This window comes from Atractosteus spatula, chromosome 7 (genome assembly GCF_055471065.1).
Source record: "Atractosteus spatula isolate fAtrSpa1 chromosome 7, fAtrSpa1.hap1, whole genome shotgun sequence".
In the NCBI taxonomy this organism is placed as follows: domain Eukaryota; kingdom Metazoa; phylum Chordata; class Actinopteri; order Semionotiformes; family Lepisosteidae; genus Atractosteus; species Atractosteus spatula.
In genome coordinates, this window is record NC_142712.1 from 8,004,897 (window position 1) to 8,020,814 (window position 15,918).

A 15,918-nucleotide genomic window follows, 5' to 3' on the forward strand; every position below is an offset into this window, starting at 1 on the left:
TTCCTTATGAAAAAAACGTCTACAGTAATTTGTTTCTTAAGAAAGGACTTCAGCAGAAGCAGGTCATTTATAGCAGTTGTGGTTTATAAGAAACCTTTTTTTTGTGTGCTGTACCGACTGGGGATTGTAGAACCTTTTGTCCTGTATGAAACTGTACACTGAAACAGGCCATGGTGGATGTAAAAGAATAGAGATAGAAAAACCTTACTTTGAAATCAACGTTCAATACAGGCATATCAGGACACATGTGAAAAATGTCTGCTTGGTGTGGATTAATATCATGTTGCTGTAGGTGGAAAAATCAAATAGTTGACATCATTCCAAAATTGCTTTAATTATGTGACTTGTCTGTGACCTTCTGTAATCGGAATTAAACCTCTTAACAGATCCACATACTGAAATTAGTATCCCTACAACTTCTGTTACTTTTGCAGTGCTTCATTAAAGTATCAAGTGGTATAAAAGCACTGCCCTAAAACATTTTCTTTGTTCAGTGTTGACATTTTAATTATAGAGATGAACTAAAACAAATTAGTTTTGTTTCTTTTATTAGGAAGCAGTAGGCAGTATATATTTAGGGGAGTGGATGTCTAACATAAGAGATTGGTCGGTCATGCAAATCCTCCTGAACAGAGAAGACTTCTTATATATAATATTTATTCATTTTGATACAAACCTGATTTCTGTATTTATGAATTTTGTGTATATTTAACTCACAAATTCACAGCCAAATAACCTCATAGTTTCTTAATCATAAATCAAACTATCAAATTAAAGTGATTCTCCAGCCCTGCCAGAGCCCCTGTCTAAATACATTGAGTTGGGAAGTGAGTAGCTCAACATTTCATTTTTACTGGAATTTAAATGTTAACAGGTCTGACCTCATTTGTACAAGTCTAATATGTCCTCCTTACGTTGAAACAGAACAGTAATCAGCAATGGAATAAGGAAGGCAGTGCAAACACTGGGCCATCAAGCCTGCGTCATTAGGGGGCTTATTAATCATTCAGGGTGCCACTTTTAGACAGTAGTTCAAAACTAAAATATCCTTTGGAACAAATTCACATTTAAAAGCAAATATAAATTCTCTGTAAGAAAATAAAAAGCACACACTAAAATGATTTTTTGGGTGCTCTAGTTTTCTTCGGACTCCCAAAGTCATGCTGGTGAGGTTTGATTGGTTACTCTAAGTGATCCTTTTCCTTGCGGGCCTGTGATGACCTGCTGTCCTGTCCAGGGAGAGCAGTCATGTGCTCTAAGCTCTGCCTTGGGGCCTATCCTTCTAGATATCCTTGGTGTACACAAACCTAATTAAGAAGAGTAGGTTTCTAGTTAGGGGCAGATGGGTAATACTTCTACTACTACTACTACTACTACTACTAATCATCATCATCATCATCTAAGGAGAAGTACAGGAAAAAATGAAAAAGTTTAGGCCTCCTTTTAATATCTGTTTTTACCTGTTTTCTACTGAAAATTTAAGGGGAACTGCAATGCTATTTTTAGATTTTGGGGTTAGAAAGCAAGAGCAGTGACGAAAGGCATTTCAGATCACAATAAAAGTAAAATGTACACTGTAACTTATAAAAGCTTATACTACTTACTTGCTAACTCTGAAGACAGATCATGTTGGAACATTTCTGTAGTGAACATTATGCTGCACAACCTCTATTTATTCGTTCGTATATCACATTACCTTAGTAATTAGAGTGACTAGTGAGCAGGAAGGGCTGCATCACTTCACAATTCGTGGAAACTCCTGTTATCGCCAATGGCGAGACCAGGGGTTTGCAACAAAATGGCAACGTACAGTACTTTCAAAAAGTTCGCGATTTTATGATTAAATCGAAATTTGTAAAATTTGTAAAAATATTCTATTATTAATAACAATTAATAATTATTTTGTTACTGAGATTTAATAACCAGTCTGAGAAACAGCAGTTCCCCTTCAAATTTATGTTTCTAGCGAGTTGATGAACTCGTACTCATTTAAACTAAAGGAATTCTGGAGTCTGAGACATCTTCTTATGCATGTATATTAATCAACAGAAGCTCTCAGTCCACTTATATGTTTATTTCTTAAAAGTAAACGCAAGTAGAGACTATGTCATGTGATGTCAGGGAGGTTAACAGAGGGAAGGTGTCTCAGTGTGGTCAGTCGTGACCCATTCTGGCTCTTCATGCTCCTTTGCTTTTCTTTCCTTGTTGCGCAGTGGAACTGAGCCAGAGCAAAGCAGAGAAGCCCAGCTTTGTCAACAGTGAGAAGCGGGACATCTTCATTCCGCCCGAACTCTCGGGACTCATTGAGGAGCCGGAGGAGGAGCAAGAGGAAGAGAGGTGACAACTTAGGCCCCTCTTGACACACACTGGCATGCAGGGTAGTCAGGCTCCAGGCTTTGAGGACTTGGGTCTCCATGTAGTCAAGCTTTCCTTCCAGCTGGAAATGATGGAGCTGATTAAAGTTACAGTGCATAGAAAGCTTTTCTACACTTTGATAGACATGTGCATTGTATCCACTTAATAAAAGAATTAGGCTAATTAAATAATGGGAGCCTTGGGTGAACAGAAGTCAGAAGACAATGTGACATATAAATTGATCTGACACCCTTGTACTAAAATATCTGTAATTTGTTAACTACATAGGTAATTTATTAACTACATATACAGTATAAGCTATACAGTGTATATTCTTACATTGATAACAGAAACAGCTATAGTTCACAAATATGCATTATGCGACGTTTTGAGATTATGATATTACTAACTACAATTTAGAATTCTTTGGAGTTAGATTAGCTGTCTTTTCCTTAAAGTTTCAGACCAATATTATATGACCAACACTCAAAATTTCCTTTATGCTAAAAAGTAAAAATAGTGGTCAGAGAGATTACAGCAGACATCAAACTGATCAAGATAATAGTGGAAGAGATGTAATAATCCCAAACAGGTCAATGGCAGTGCAGCAGCACACATTAGAATAATGAAATTTGCATTTTAAAAATGCAAAAAAGAAAAAAAAAATACTTAACCAAAAAAGCTTACACATAAAGCCACCCACTAAAGATCCTGAAGCCTAATTGGTTTGACTTCCTCCTCAGCTGGGCTCCATGAGGCTGTGGCTTCAGAATTAAGTCCTAAACAAACTTTGCTTGAAAGCCTACTAGTAATATGTTACCTTATCCCTGAGCAGTTTACTGTATGTTGTAGCATGATTTAGGGTCACCAGCCAGAATTCTGCCTGCTTGCCTCTCCAAATGAAACTAGTTCAAAACAAATAAATTTTTAATAAATATTAAAGTGAAAATGAGACTGACTTCTTAAAATTAAAAAAAAGGTGTGGCTGTATATTGTTTTTTATGGTGGAGGTCAGACTTGACTGTAAATGAGAAGAGATTTCATTCCCTGGTAGGAGAATCCCAAGGCCTGTGCCTGGGTCTTGGTGACCAAGTATTGGTACTGTCCTTGGCAGCAGTATACAAAGGAATTCTAAGGCTAAGACATTTGATGTTCAGAGAAAGCTGTAAAATAATTCCATGACATAGTGTACTACAAATATATCAGGTTTCGGCTGTGGAGCCTTCTCCTCTCACCCGAAGAAGCAAGGAATAAACCTATTACTTGTTCCCTTACTAGAATGATATCTCTGCATGGACTAATTAGCAAAATAATTGGAGCTTCTTAAAGCGTGTGTTCAGAAGGCAACAAAGGTAGTTGCAATGGTCTCAAGAATTATTTAATTTGGGACATATCTTTGTTGAGTTCAGAAGTACATAGATGTGATACATTTGTTTAGTACAAAGTCCTGAAAAGAGATCACATCCTCATCATTATCTCTAACTGTTTCAGCCTAGGTTAAACACTTCTTTTGTCTTAATCTTAATGCTAGTAATTTACTAGGACAATTAGCATTTTTTCAGTATAGAACTGGCTAGCTGTTTTTACAAGGAATTCTGCTCGAGCACATATTGTGGTTTTTTCTCCTGTAGTTGCAATTTAATTTAGTTTCCAAATGCAAAGTTGTGGTTTCAAGAAAAGAAAATTGCTCATTATGTGTTTTCTTATTTTAATCAGATGCAAGAGCCCCTAATGAAGTCTTTAGTAACTTCCCACAAAGAACGAGGGTTGATTGTAGGAGGGTTATTGAACAGAAGAAAGTTTCCCAAGCCTTCTCTAGTGTGCTTTGAAAAGACCTAATTCTGGGGCAAGAAAGGGATTATAGTGCCAGGTTTCAATTAGCTCAGGGAATTTCTGGGTCCAAATGAAATTAGCGCACTACCTGTGTGTGGTGAGATATAATGATGGAAAAAGATTGTTTTTATTAATTTAATTTATGTCTAACAAGAAGTTGCTCTTTTATTTTATTCCCACTATGTTTGTTACTTAAATAATTTTTGTGTGGTTGTTGTTAAAATCCGTATTTTATGGTGTAGTCTTTTTCAGTGGCCTCATTTACTTCTGGCAGCATTTAGCATGCAATCTGTCAATACGTCAAAGAAATACAAGATTTAAAAGAGCCAGCCAAATGGCCTCTTTTTGTTCATAACATAGCATGTCCATGTACAAATAAAATTACTCATACCTAGCTCTCTGTGATATAAAACATTTTTCATAACAAGAAAAAGGGATTATTAATAGACTTTTTAAGTAGGAAGAAATGTGCACAGCCAAGAAGATTGACTTGTATGTTGAATAACCAGTTCAGTGTAATAGTTGCCACTGTCTAAGAAGCTATATTGAGAAGAGGAAGAAAAGCCTTTTGAAGTTATGGCTAATGAAGATCATACAGTTCATTGTCAACAAACAGAGGCTAATCACATCCAATGTATTACACTCCAAAGTATTAGGTGAGGTTCCCTTCCAGGTATGGGTTTACTGTTCCAGCCATGTGTGTGTCTTTGAGGTGTGGGTGTCCTGTGAAAATGTTAATAGAACCGTGTGACTCATACTAAGTCAATAGTCACTCATGAGTCATGTCTTGCATGCATTAAACACATTATAGAGGCAGGTATGCCTCCACAATGACAGTAATATAGTACTCCTATAGATTTAATTCAGATTCAGGGCAGAAACTATGCATCAAACACAAGAGTTTTTTTCCCTTTAATTTTTCTACTCATTTTTACGGTATCATTTAAAATGTTTTTTTGTGGTTTATTTGCTTGTATCACAGAGTTGCTGGTTAGCTTCTGCAACAGTAGTTTATGCCATACTTCAGTTTGCTTCAAGCTTTCGCTATTTAACACAACAAGCAGAACTCTGGCTGTATCTTTATCTGAGAATAATATTTCTATGAGTAAAAACCTTTTGTAACCATAAAACGGGTATGCTGTTTTGTCTTCACACATATAATCAGCAACCACCCATTTACATAATTACCTAAAGGCTTACAATGTTGACATTATGACATTACGAAAAATAAATATCAGTGAGCCTCAGTGCTTGACTATTTCACAGCCAAAGGCCCAAAGGCCCATTATATTGTGACTAATCTGATGGCTCACTTATAGAATCAGCAGATACTTTAGGAAGGCAACAAAATATTGGAGTCTGCCAGCACTAAAACAGAATATGTTCGTGTTCGTCTACATGCCAGTTGTGCTTTTAACTCATGCTTATGTATGACAATATTTGTCTAATGACAGTACTTTTACTCTAATTTGTACAATGTTTGAGTCAGAATTGCCATTATAAAGCTCACTCTTCTAAGTAATTTACAACATGTACTTGTTAAACGCTTTGTGCTATGTTCCACTCTTTGAAGTCATTGAACTTGCTATGTATTTAAGTAGTAATGGCATAAATTCAGATTTCATAGTATTTTCTCTCTCTAGTACTGTTCAAAGGGGAAAAGTTAAAAGAAATATAACAGAACCAAAGCTGCTAAATTAATAATGTTATTTTGACTTACAGATCTGTATATTTTAAGAACCTTTATTCTAGCTTGTGCTGCATGTGGCAAGGAAATGCAAAGGTCCCTTTTAATCTGAACAGCCCAAGCACCCTGTCTGTACATTCTTTGCGGACTCAAACCAGGCCTCTGCCTACTCCTATCTCACAAATCTGGCACATTCTTGTTTAAGAATTGGGAAGGGTAACCTTTTTTTTACAAGCCAGAACAAATTGGTGTGTTTACCATGTAGGAATGAGTCAGACAGAAAGCAGAGCCTTGTGCCTCAGGTTCATAAATAAGCCTCTTCTAGGGTCAGTACTCACATGCTTTTTCCCCCCATTTGTTATTATACACTACAAAATCACACAAAAGCAGGAATGAATTCTGCTTGATCTATTACATACTTCATAACAGTACAGTATGTTCCTGTGCGTTTTGTTTTAAATATTGGAAGAAAAGCACAAACAAAGGCATCTGCATCACGGAGAGCTGTATAGCTTGCACAGATCATGTTGTTTTGTCTTGACAGGTTACACCTTTGGGTTTATACTGACCCAGCATCTAATAATGTAATTATCAGCAGGATTCATTCAGATTTTTTTTTATTTTATTTTATTGTAAAACTCCCATTTCAATCAGATAATACGGTCAAACCTATATTGTTTTAACTTCCTTGACAAGAAGGATAAAAAGCTTATTTCCTTTACGAATGCTTTTCTCTCATCTGCAGGGTTTTCAGTGGAAGCCATTATACCTATTCCAAGTTATTACACCGGTTTCTTAAAACAACATGAAGGAAATAATAAGTTAACACACCTGCATGTGATTTTGCTCTATGATCATTAAAAATACATCGTTTTTGCTAAGCATTCTTTTGGCTGTTCCAGGAAAAGTGACCATCCCTCCCTGGAAGCCCAGGGCGACAAGCTAAAGAAAACAGCAACACCGTCCGTCAAGGTCTGTGAAGTCTTCTGACTTTTTCCCTCTACATCAGGTGCAATCGCTCAATGGGAGAACACAGACCATTTTCCCATGTCAATGCACCGATTGTTTTTCATGTAACATTAAATATATTGTTGCAGATGTGTGTTCTTAAGAAAGCAGTGTTGTATGAAATATATCTTATTTATTCTAATTTTAGCAAAGACAAAATCCGTTCAACAGTATGTCTGTTGGGGAAGAGACAGCTGACGAAAGAGAAATCCACTTAACAAATGGAGCTCTGCAACCCGTTAAGACATCTGAAGGGGGTAAGTAGTGCTACCTTCATCATTCAGTAAGTTTACCAGAAACGTGTCGCATGGCATTTCATAATGCAACACAATGAAAATGGATGGTCATGTTACTGTAATGATGCATAGCATTAGAGCTTAAAGAGTGATTTCATTTAATATTTTTAAATACATCTTTTAAATGGCCTTGAAGATGTTGTCTTAAGTTACCATAAAATGTACCTTTCAGTTTTTTACAGCGAAATGATGTTTAATGACTTTTCAGCAACAGCAGATGCTCCTTTTTGAGAGAAGAGAGATGCCTGGTGGCTGAGAATAGCAGTAGCAGTGTTTTTAAACGATTTCCATATGTTCTTTGTGCTCAGATCAGCCCACAATTAGGCTTCCATTTACTATAAACTAGCTTCCAAAAAGCACTAAAGAAGATTTCTAAATCTGTTTGACTTGAAAAACAGAAAAATAAATTGTCAGTCATTTTGACCATCAGTGCATTTTTCTGGTGTATATTATTACTTTTAGAATGTGCTTTTCTTTCTCTGTATATCTGATTAATAGTACAGATTGTTTTACAATAACAAATTTGTTTTTCAATGATTTCTTACAACTGGAAAGGGTATGGCTGAGAACAGGTTAATAGAATCCTTTAAAACTGTATGTCATGGGCCTTGGTTCCAGGGCTTATCTTTAAGAGAGCACATGATCTTACTTAAAATATATACAAATATACACAATACACAATGTATGTGAAAATACAGCTGTACACACACTCCCTTGAGAAAGGTCTGTAAAGCAAATTGAAATGTTGAAAAGCTGGTTTAAATGAAGTAAAATGTTTATATGGTGTATAACTTCACGTTCTTAAATAAATGTGCCTAAAATATGTATATATATTAATATATATATATGTATTTTCTCCTGATAAAAAGTGCTGAAATTATTAGTTGTTAAATATGTATTAACAACTAGCCAATGGTGTCTCACTTTACCTAAAGATATTGCCTTCACAATTGTTGAAATGTGTGACTTCTTATAGTATCAAGATCTATAGGTTGGCTTTGCTGTGCAGTGTAAGATTGTTAGTGGGAAATAGAGTTTTCTAAATATTCACCAATTATTTTTTATTATATATATCAATCCAATTTAGAATCATCATTAACAACCCCTGTACTGCATGGAGGGTATGAAGCCTGGCAGACATACACCTCCAAAACACCTTCCTGCCAGGGCCATTCACCGTTCACACTGCCTTGTGGGAGAGTTTGCACCTCTCGGAGGAGTGATGCATCTCTCACCAATTAAGTTGTAAGGCTGCAGATCACCTAGTCCATCACAGGAGTCACAGTTTGTCTTGAGAAACTTACCACAGCTGATAAACATCCACCAAAACTGCCAATTGTGTGCTGACACTTGGGGAAAGTTGGTCAGAGTTGTGTAGATTTAAGTGCAGTAAGTAGTTTAAAGCATAAATGCTTTTATGAAAATTATATTGCTATACTACCTGGAATCCCCTTTTAATTAAATAAATCCTGAAACACATTACAAAGCAGCACTGGATACAGTATTTCAAAATATTCTTGTACTGTAGGTGCACTGCTAGAGGAGAAATGTCAGTGCAAGTCAATGTTAATGATTATGATGCTGTGGTGTTACTTGGGAGCAGAAATGTGTTCTTAAATGTGTTGAATATGTGTCAAATAATGAGGTATTTAAGATCTCATTTAGGTAAAAAAAATGTATTGTTAAAATGAATGGACGACTTGAAGGACAGACTATCAAAATATTTTCCTTGCAAACAAAAGTAAGTCTGGTTAGCTGATCCCATTGAAACCCCTGCACGTGACTTCTTTTAGACCTTCACCTCCTTGTGCCTGCGCCTGAGCACCGTCCCCTGCATGTCTCCATGCCTCGCTGTGTGTTATATGCATGAGTGGCTGTGCTGTTACAAGTGCTTCACAATCCTTTGAATGCGCACATACTCCAGTGCTGTTTGGGGCATCTTTGTTTCTAACTCACACAAAGCTAAGAACAATATCACATCTGTGAATGTGAACCATTGTAATAGAACTATTCAAATACATACACACAGGCATGCAAACTTTAACTCACATTTTTTTTGTAACGAATATTTAACCTGTGACTATACACAGGCTGATCAAAGCACTTAATATGCATCTTACTCAACTTAAATCACAGCCCTGATAATAAAAGAAAGTCCAAAGTTTTTAAAACACAAAATCCTCTAAGCCAAAGTTTGAAATATAAAAATAAACAAAGCTTTTAAAGAAATATAAAGGCATGTGTTTTTTAGCTTTACACTTGTATTGTAGTGCATTGGCAGCACTATATAACCCAATTGATTAACGCTTTGCTTTGTTACATACTGTAACAGGTAGGAATGCCTTTGTGCTTGAAGGTATTAGATTTGTTTCTAGCCAGTTATTGTTCAATTTAAATGTTTTATTTCTTTTTCAAAGCATAACTAGGCTGAAGAGTCTTTTTTTATTAAGCACCTTGAAATTTGCTGAAATGAGCCAATGAGCAAAGCTTTGTCAGGACAAGCATCAGAATTTAATTCGGTGGGTCTTAGTGTTTAGTCTACTATGCTAATGCTACTGCTCTTGTTGCTCAAGAATTATACTCAAAAAGACATGTACTGCTTGGTAAAAGGCCGTAAGCTGACACGCATGACTAAACCACAATGTGCATACACTTACGTATTTTTTCTCTAACCTGAAAATATCCGAAGGATGTTTTTCAAGGAGTTCATTTGCTTAGTTCTGCGGTGGTGACTGCCCTAGAATAAATAAGGAGTTGTATACTAGAAAAATGGCATTGCATTTCTTTTTTTTTACAGAACTATTGCATCATTCATCTTAGTTTAAAGATTTATAATGTTCACATAAAACATTTGATTTCCCAGATAAATTAATTCAATGGCAAAAAATTCAGTTCTCCATATCCAAGATTTTTAGAGACATTAAACAGTAAATTAAGCTTTTATCCCACTTGCCTGTTACTAAATGTCACATGCTTTTCATGCTAACACTCACTTGAGTGTTACTTTATGGATCTGGATACATGGTGTTGGTTGGTTAAGTGCTAATGTACTGGATTCATACATGCAGTTAGTAAAAAACCTAATGCTTTCTGTTGTGGTGTGCACCTACTACTCTCTTTTATCCATCCCCATTGTTCCCCTTGTTTTGCAGAGATCTTGCCACCTGCCAAGAATGCTATACCCAGTGTTAATAATCTAAGTTCCGAGAATCCCAATGTACCCCAAGGAGACATCAAGCAAGCACCAGTTCCCAAAAAGAGAACAAAGGTTTTCAGACCGCAGGACTCCTTCTCAGACAGTGATGGGCCTTTCCCAAAGCAGAATGGCAGGGGAGACTTGCACAGCAACGTTAGTACACCAAGAGGAATCCTGAAACACAGTCTCAGCTGTAGTTCCAATGACTCTGAAATGGTGCAGAATAACAGCAACAGCATCATCCACCATCTAGAACCTGCGGGCAACGGGACTCCTAATCTCCAAGGTGCCTCCCCACCGAACGTTGCTGATGGAATGGGCTGCATCAAGGAGAGAAGGGAGGAGTTCTCCTTCAACTCTCTAGATAGAAAACAGGTCCGGTTCTCCCCAGCTGTTAGACAGGGAAACCACAGAACAACTTCAGAGGTAGAGGATGGCAGGGAACTGGGGGAGCACGACCTGTTGGATCTGGATTTTATGACACCGTCAGACGTAGAGGCGGGCAGCAAATCAGAGAAAAGTAACCAAGGCAATGGAGGAGGCAATGGACCACCCTTTAGTGAAGCTTTTGGTGTGGGGCCTCTGGAACCAGAAGATCCTACCTTACAACCCCGTGCTTCAGAAGCTGAAACCTCCCTATCTTCGCTCCCCGCCGATAAGCTAAAAACATCCTTGCCCGAAGATATGGAGGGGCCTCTGAGTGAGGCCCCGGGCCATTCGGCTTCTTCTCCCAGGTCACACACTAGGGTGAATCTAGACTGGAAAGAGAAGGACACAGGTGAGGTTCAGAGCAACAGGGAACTGACAGAAAGGAACAGCAGAGTCATAGAGCCTCCTCAGATCCCTGTTGGTAAGACTGCTTGCAGATTTTTCAGTCGGTGAAATGATTTCAATCCAATCAACTGATCAGTTGCTTGCTCTGATGATTGAATGAGTCAGCAGTGGACCATTGTGTTATCACCTGTAAGAACTGCTTAATAAGTGAAGCAAAATCCATAGCTAAAGCTCCAGGAAAGACAACCATTTGGTGGCCAGCAACTTATTGCAGCAAAATGTATATTCAAATATTGTAAAAAAACAAATACATATAAAAGGTGTTTTAGATAATATTAAATACACCATAAAACACTTCTAATCTAAAAATCTAACATCTAACATTTGCTTTTATTGACCTTCTGCATTTCTTTTACTAACCCAACCTTACTGACAACGATACCTGTTGTAAACGCAATGTGCACACATGTATATGTGTCACATTTGCTGATGGTGATTGGTAAATTGGGACTGCAAGGAATGCAATCCTTTCAGTCATTATGAGAACAGATTTTTCTATTTTACTTATGAAATTGTACAGTACATGCATTTCATTTGAAGTTCTTGTATGATTTAGAATTTCACATTACATTATAAATATTATTATTTTTATAAAAATAAATAGTATTATTATTACTATTATTATTATTATTATTCTTAGTAGTAGTACATTTATAATCATGTTAATATCAGTAACGATAACATTGTAAGATCACGTGTTTTCTAAAGGCAAAGATATTTTGAAGGTCATATGGAATGAGCAAAAATGAAAAAAAAATGTTTCTTTTACAGATCAACATGAATATCATGCTGAGACCTATGCCCCTCAGGTGTCCAACATTCAGTCTTCCAGTAATGAGAAAGGTAAGGCTGATAACACTGGTGTGGAAAGTCATGCGGCCTCTTCAAACCCAGACACACAAAGCTATATGCTCACAGAGGAGGAGGGCGATTCCATAAGCAAGGTCCTAGAGTGGTTCAGCAGGAGCTCCGAAAGCATTGACAGACAAGCCCCTTCTCCAAGCGAGCAGGTTTGTGAGCAGTATGACGAAGAGGTAGAGCAAGAGCCAGGTGTCCATATCTTTGCCACAGATGAGCCAGGAAGAGACAGAGGCTTCATGAGGTATCGTGCTGAGGACATACGATCATCACAGAGTGACAAGAGGGGGGCGTCAGACAAAGGTCTAGGAGTAGAAGAAAAGGTCATCAGCTGTAAAGAAGACATCTATAAAGTGAAGACTCCTGGAAGTGGTATTTACTCTGAGAAATCCGAGGACAAATTCACACCTATGCATTATACCATCCATTCCTCTCTTAACTCAGGTGAAGCTTTTCAGCCAAAGGGGTGGATGGCTGCAAATGAGCCAAAGAAAGGATTTGAGTATGAAAGGAGATCCTTGTTCCCAGACAAAAAAGTGTACGACTTGGATGTCATCTCGCATCCCCATCCCACAAGTGTCAGTAGGGAGAACTACACACATGGTGGCTCCCCAGTTAACGTGAGCATGATGGACACAAAAGATAAAGACCCACAGAAGGAGAGTCATACGGAAGATTCACCACAAAAAGTAGCCAATTTAAAATCCTTCTGGGAAAGGGGGACCAGTGGCCCCAAAATACTGCTGGGCAAACCAAAAGCAGATGATTTGAAGGATGAAAAAAGTAAGTTGAAAGAGGCCGATTTACCACAAAAAAAAAGCCAGGATTTTGCACTGCAGGCTGAGAAAGACACTCAGGCTCTTGACAGTGGAAGTGAGGTTCATGGTAAGTATGCAGTACACCTGGAAGGTAATGAAGGAAGGACAGATTACATTCAGAAAAGGCTCTTATCTGGCAGGACCTGGAGAGCATCAGTTGATGCGGATAAGAATAAGAAAGAAATATCAGATGATGTTAAATTTCACCCTACCATTTCTCAGTATGAACCATACAGAAGTGTGATGAGTGACTCTGAGAAAGAAGCAGCATTTACTCCCAGCCCTGTAGAGGAAAGTCTCCCTTCTTCTGAAAATAATCAGAAAGAGGAGGAGATAAATTATACTCCTAAATCCATCATTTTTAGTGGGGAAGTGTACACCTCATCTGCAGGGCAAAATACTGCTGATGATGGAAGTCCAGAGGAAGGAGAACACAAGTGTGAATTGATTTCCTTGTCCAAACACAGCACACATGTGTGTCAGAGCAGCCCAGTACCACTTATCAGGCGCAGTCTCAGTCGAGAAGATAGCAGGAGTGGCAAGATAAGTGATCTGAAGTCATTCTGGGAGAAGGAGAAGAGTGGGCCAAAGATTATTGTGGGTGAGCAGAAAGTTGTTTCTGAGACTCATGCCTCCATTAGCGAGGTAAAGCAGCCTCTTAAAGCCAGCCCTGCCACCACCTCTGAGTTAGACCTTAAAGTAGCTGACGTTAAACCCAGCAGCAGCTCTGACAGAAAAAGCACTTCCTCGCTGTCCAGACAAAAGCCCACTTTCACAGTTCTGTCAATGAAGGAAAGAATGCAGAAGGAGTCCGGGGGTCAGAGCTCAACCAACTTGCAATTCAAGAACCTTCGTAACTTCTGGGGAGGGGCATCTGCAAGCCAGTCCAGCCCATTCCTGATCAAGACGCAAAGGGCTTCTCCAGAAAATGTGGCAGTGAATCTAAAAAGCCCTACAAGCCCAAGTTCAAACGTTCAAGAGACAGCTGAGCTATTCCGTCTGAAAGAACAATCACCAACAGAGGATAAGAAGCCATTTATGAACCCAAACTATTATCCCAAAGTTCTTCCTACTGAGCCTGCAGGTGTTCTTGTTAGATCCTTTGGAGCAGAAAAACGGCTAGTGAAAGCTTTTTCCGTTGATATCACAGAACCTAAGAAAGAAATGATAGAGAAAGGGGAGAGATCAGTTTCTCCCCATTTACTGACGAAACCACCTTCTTCTGTGGAATCTGTTCAAATGAAAGAAGATCTGTCACAGTGTGAGGCTGTAGAACCCCAACAGGACAGGCTTTTTAGTAGAGTGTTGGAGCAGAGCAAAGCGTTTCCTCCTCAAGAGGGGGTGAAATTTCACACCCCACCACTGCAGAGCTTGGCCCCAAGCTCGGTGAGTACAGAAGTGCAGTCCTGCAGTGCTGTGATGGGTGTCAGAGCTTCTCCAGAGCCACCCAGGACACAAGGAGGCATCATGAGTGAAAAGGAATACCGGGTTGCCACTCAGCCTGTCTTAGACATTCATGGAGGAAACCTGATGTGTCAAATCAAAATTCCCCCTGAGCCCCTCTCAGGAACTGGTAAAGAGATCCTCGGTGAAAGACAATATCTTGGTGAAGGAAAAATATTAACAGCAAAGGAAGGTATAATATCAGAGAAAAAGGTGGGAGACATGGCTTTATATTGTGAAGTACAAAGTACACCTACAGAGACAGAGGAGAACCTGAGAAAGCCAAATAGGAAGATGCCCCGGCTTTTTCCTCATGATAATACTGAAGACATCGACTATGAAGGTTCTTCCAGGAGCAGTGCATCAGACACCTGGTCTTTCTCCTGGGCAAGTTCAGCCTGTGAGCTTTAATTTTCTTTTTATTTTCTCATTTTACCACTCATTTCAGGTGATTTAATTGGAATTTCAAAGCGGGAGAGTTGTGATTCGGTTAAGTAATTTAAAACAAATTTTGATTTCTGTGGAAGCAGGGTTTAACACAAAGGAATGAAGAGGGAAGGGGCTGGAAATCCGGTCCTGACATCAGCTGACGTTTTGTACTGTAACTAATATTGAATGTAAATATCCAGAAATGATTCCTTCATCTTTCAGCACAAGATACTTTATGGTCCTCAGTTGTATTCTGTAAAAAGATATCGCCATGGTATTCAGTAAACTTTCCTGTCTGAGACACAATTTAATACCTTCATAAAATGAAAGACCTTTATAAAAATTTGCAAAATAGCTCTACTTCTTTCTCTTGTCTCATTTTCCAGTTTTTGAGCAACCTTTTTTTCCCCTGATGCTGTTATCCCTGCTTCTACATTTAAAAAAATGTTCATTAGATAATAATCTAATGAAAGCAAAATCTGTTAAGAAACCCTTTGAGATATTTTTGAAAAAGTAAAACTTTTAAAAAGTGGATCATTTTTAATAATTGCTGCTCCTACCCTGTATTGGATAAAGCATTTAGAACTTGGATGGGTGGGTAGTTGGAATTGTTGCCCCTGTTGTGCAGTAAGTGAAACTACAGTTTAGTGCTGCTGCTTAAGGGTTTTGAATTAAAATTCTTTAAATTGCATTCATTTAAACAATGCGTGAAGAATTTTAACTACAGCTGAATTATAGGATTCCTTTAACTAACATCATTCATGCTAATGGAATCATAATATGTTGACAGAGGTCTTAGAATAAATGAATCTTTCAAGAGGAAAAAAAGACTTCCTTATTGTTTTTGTTGAATTCCGAGTTAACACTAAAATAAAATATATGGTAGCCTTGTAGTGATTTTTAAATACTGTTGTTATTTGTACACAATAGTACACTTAAGTTTTAAAAAACAAAACTTACAAACATTGTGGACATCACAGTAATGATCCTGGCTGCCTGTGTGTCTAGAGAATTTCTTTATCCATATTAGTTGTTTACATAATGATATTAATATAATTCACATCCTAATTATGTCGTAACTGATGGTGTCAGACCACTTTAAAACCTCAAAGGGTTTTGCTCACAAGAGGTGCTCTGATTCTGAGAAAATAATCATTGAGC

The 15,918-nt window shown here is 38.0% G+C and overlaps 1 protein-coding gene across 10 annotated transcripts in view; it reads left to right on the top strand.

Moving 5' to 3' along the window:
• Positions 1-15,918, top strand: part of sytl2a (synaptotagmin-like 2a) — a 43,906-nt gene that overhangs the window by 16,488 nt on the left and 11,500 nt on the right. For 5 of the 10 annotated variants that reach the window (XM_088920521.1, XM_088920520.1, XM_088920524.1 and 2 more), the window contains exons 4-8: positions 2,214-2,337; positions 6,778-6,847; positions 7,032-7,140; positions 10,332-11,225; positions 11,981-14,728. In XM_088920521.1, coding sequence (XP_088776647.1) covers positions 2,214-2,337; positions 6,778-6,847; positions 7,032-7,140; positions 10,332-11,225; positions 11,981-14,728 — 3,945 coding nt within the window. Of the gene's footprint in view, positions 1-2,213; positions 2,338-6,777; positions 6,848-7,031; positions 7,141-9,591; positions 9,699-10,331; positions 11,226-11,980; positions 14,729-15,918 lie in introns of those variants that run through there. The other 5 variants (XM_088920523.1, XM_088920526.1, XM_088920529.1 and 2 more) reach the window with 5 other exon arrangements.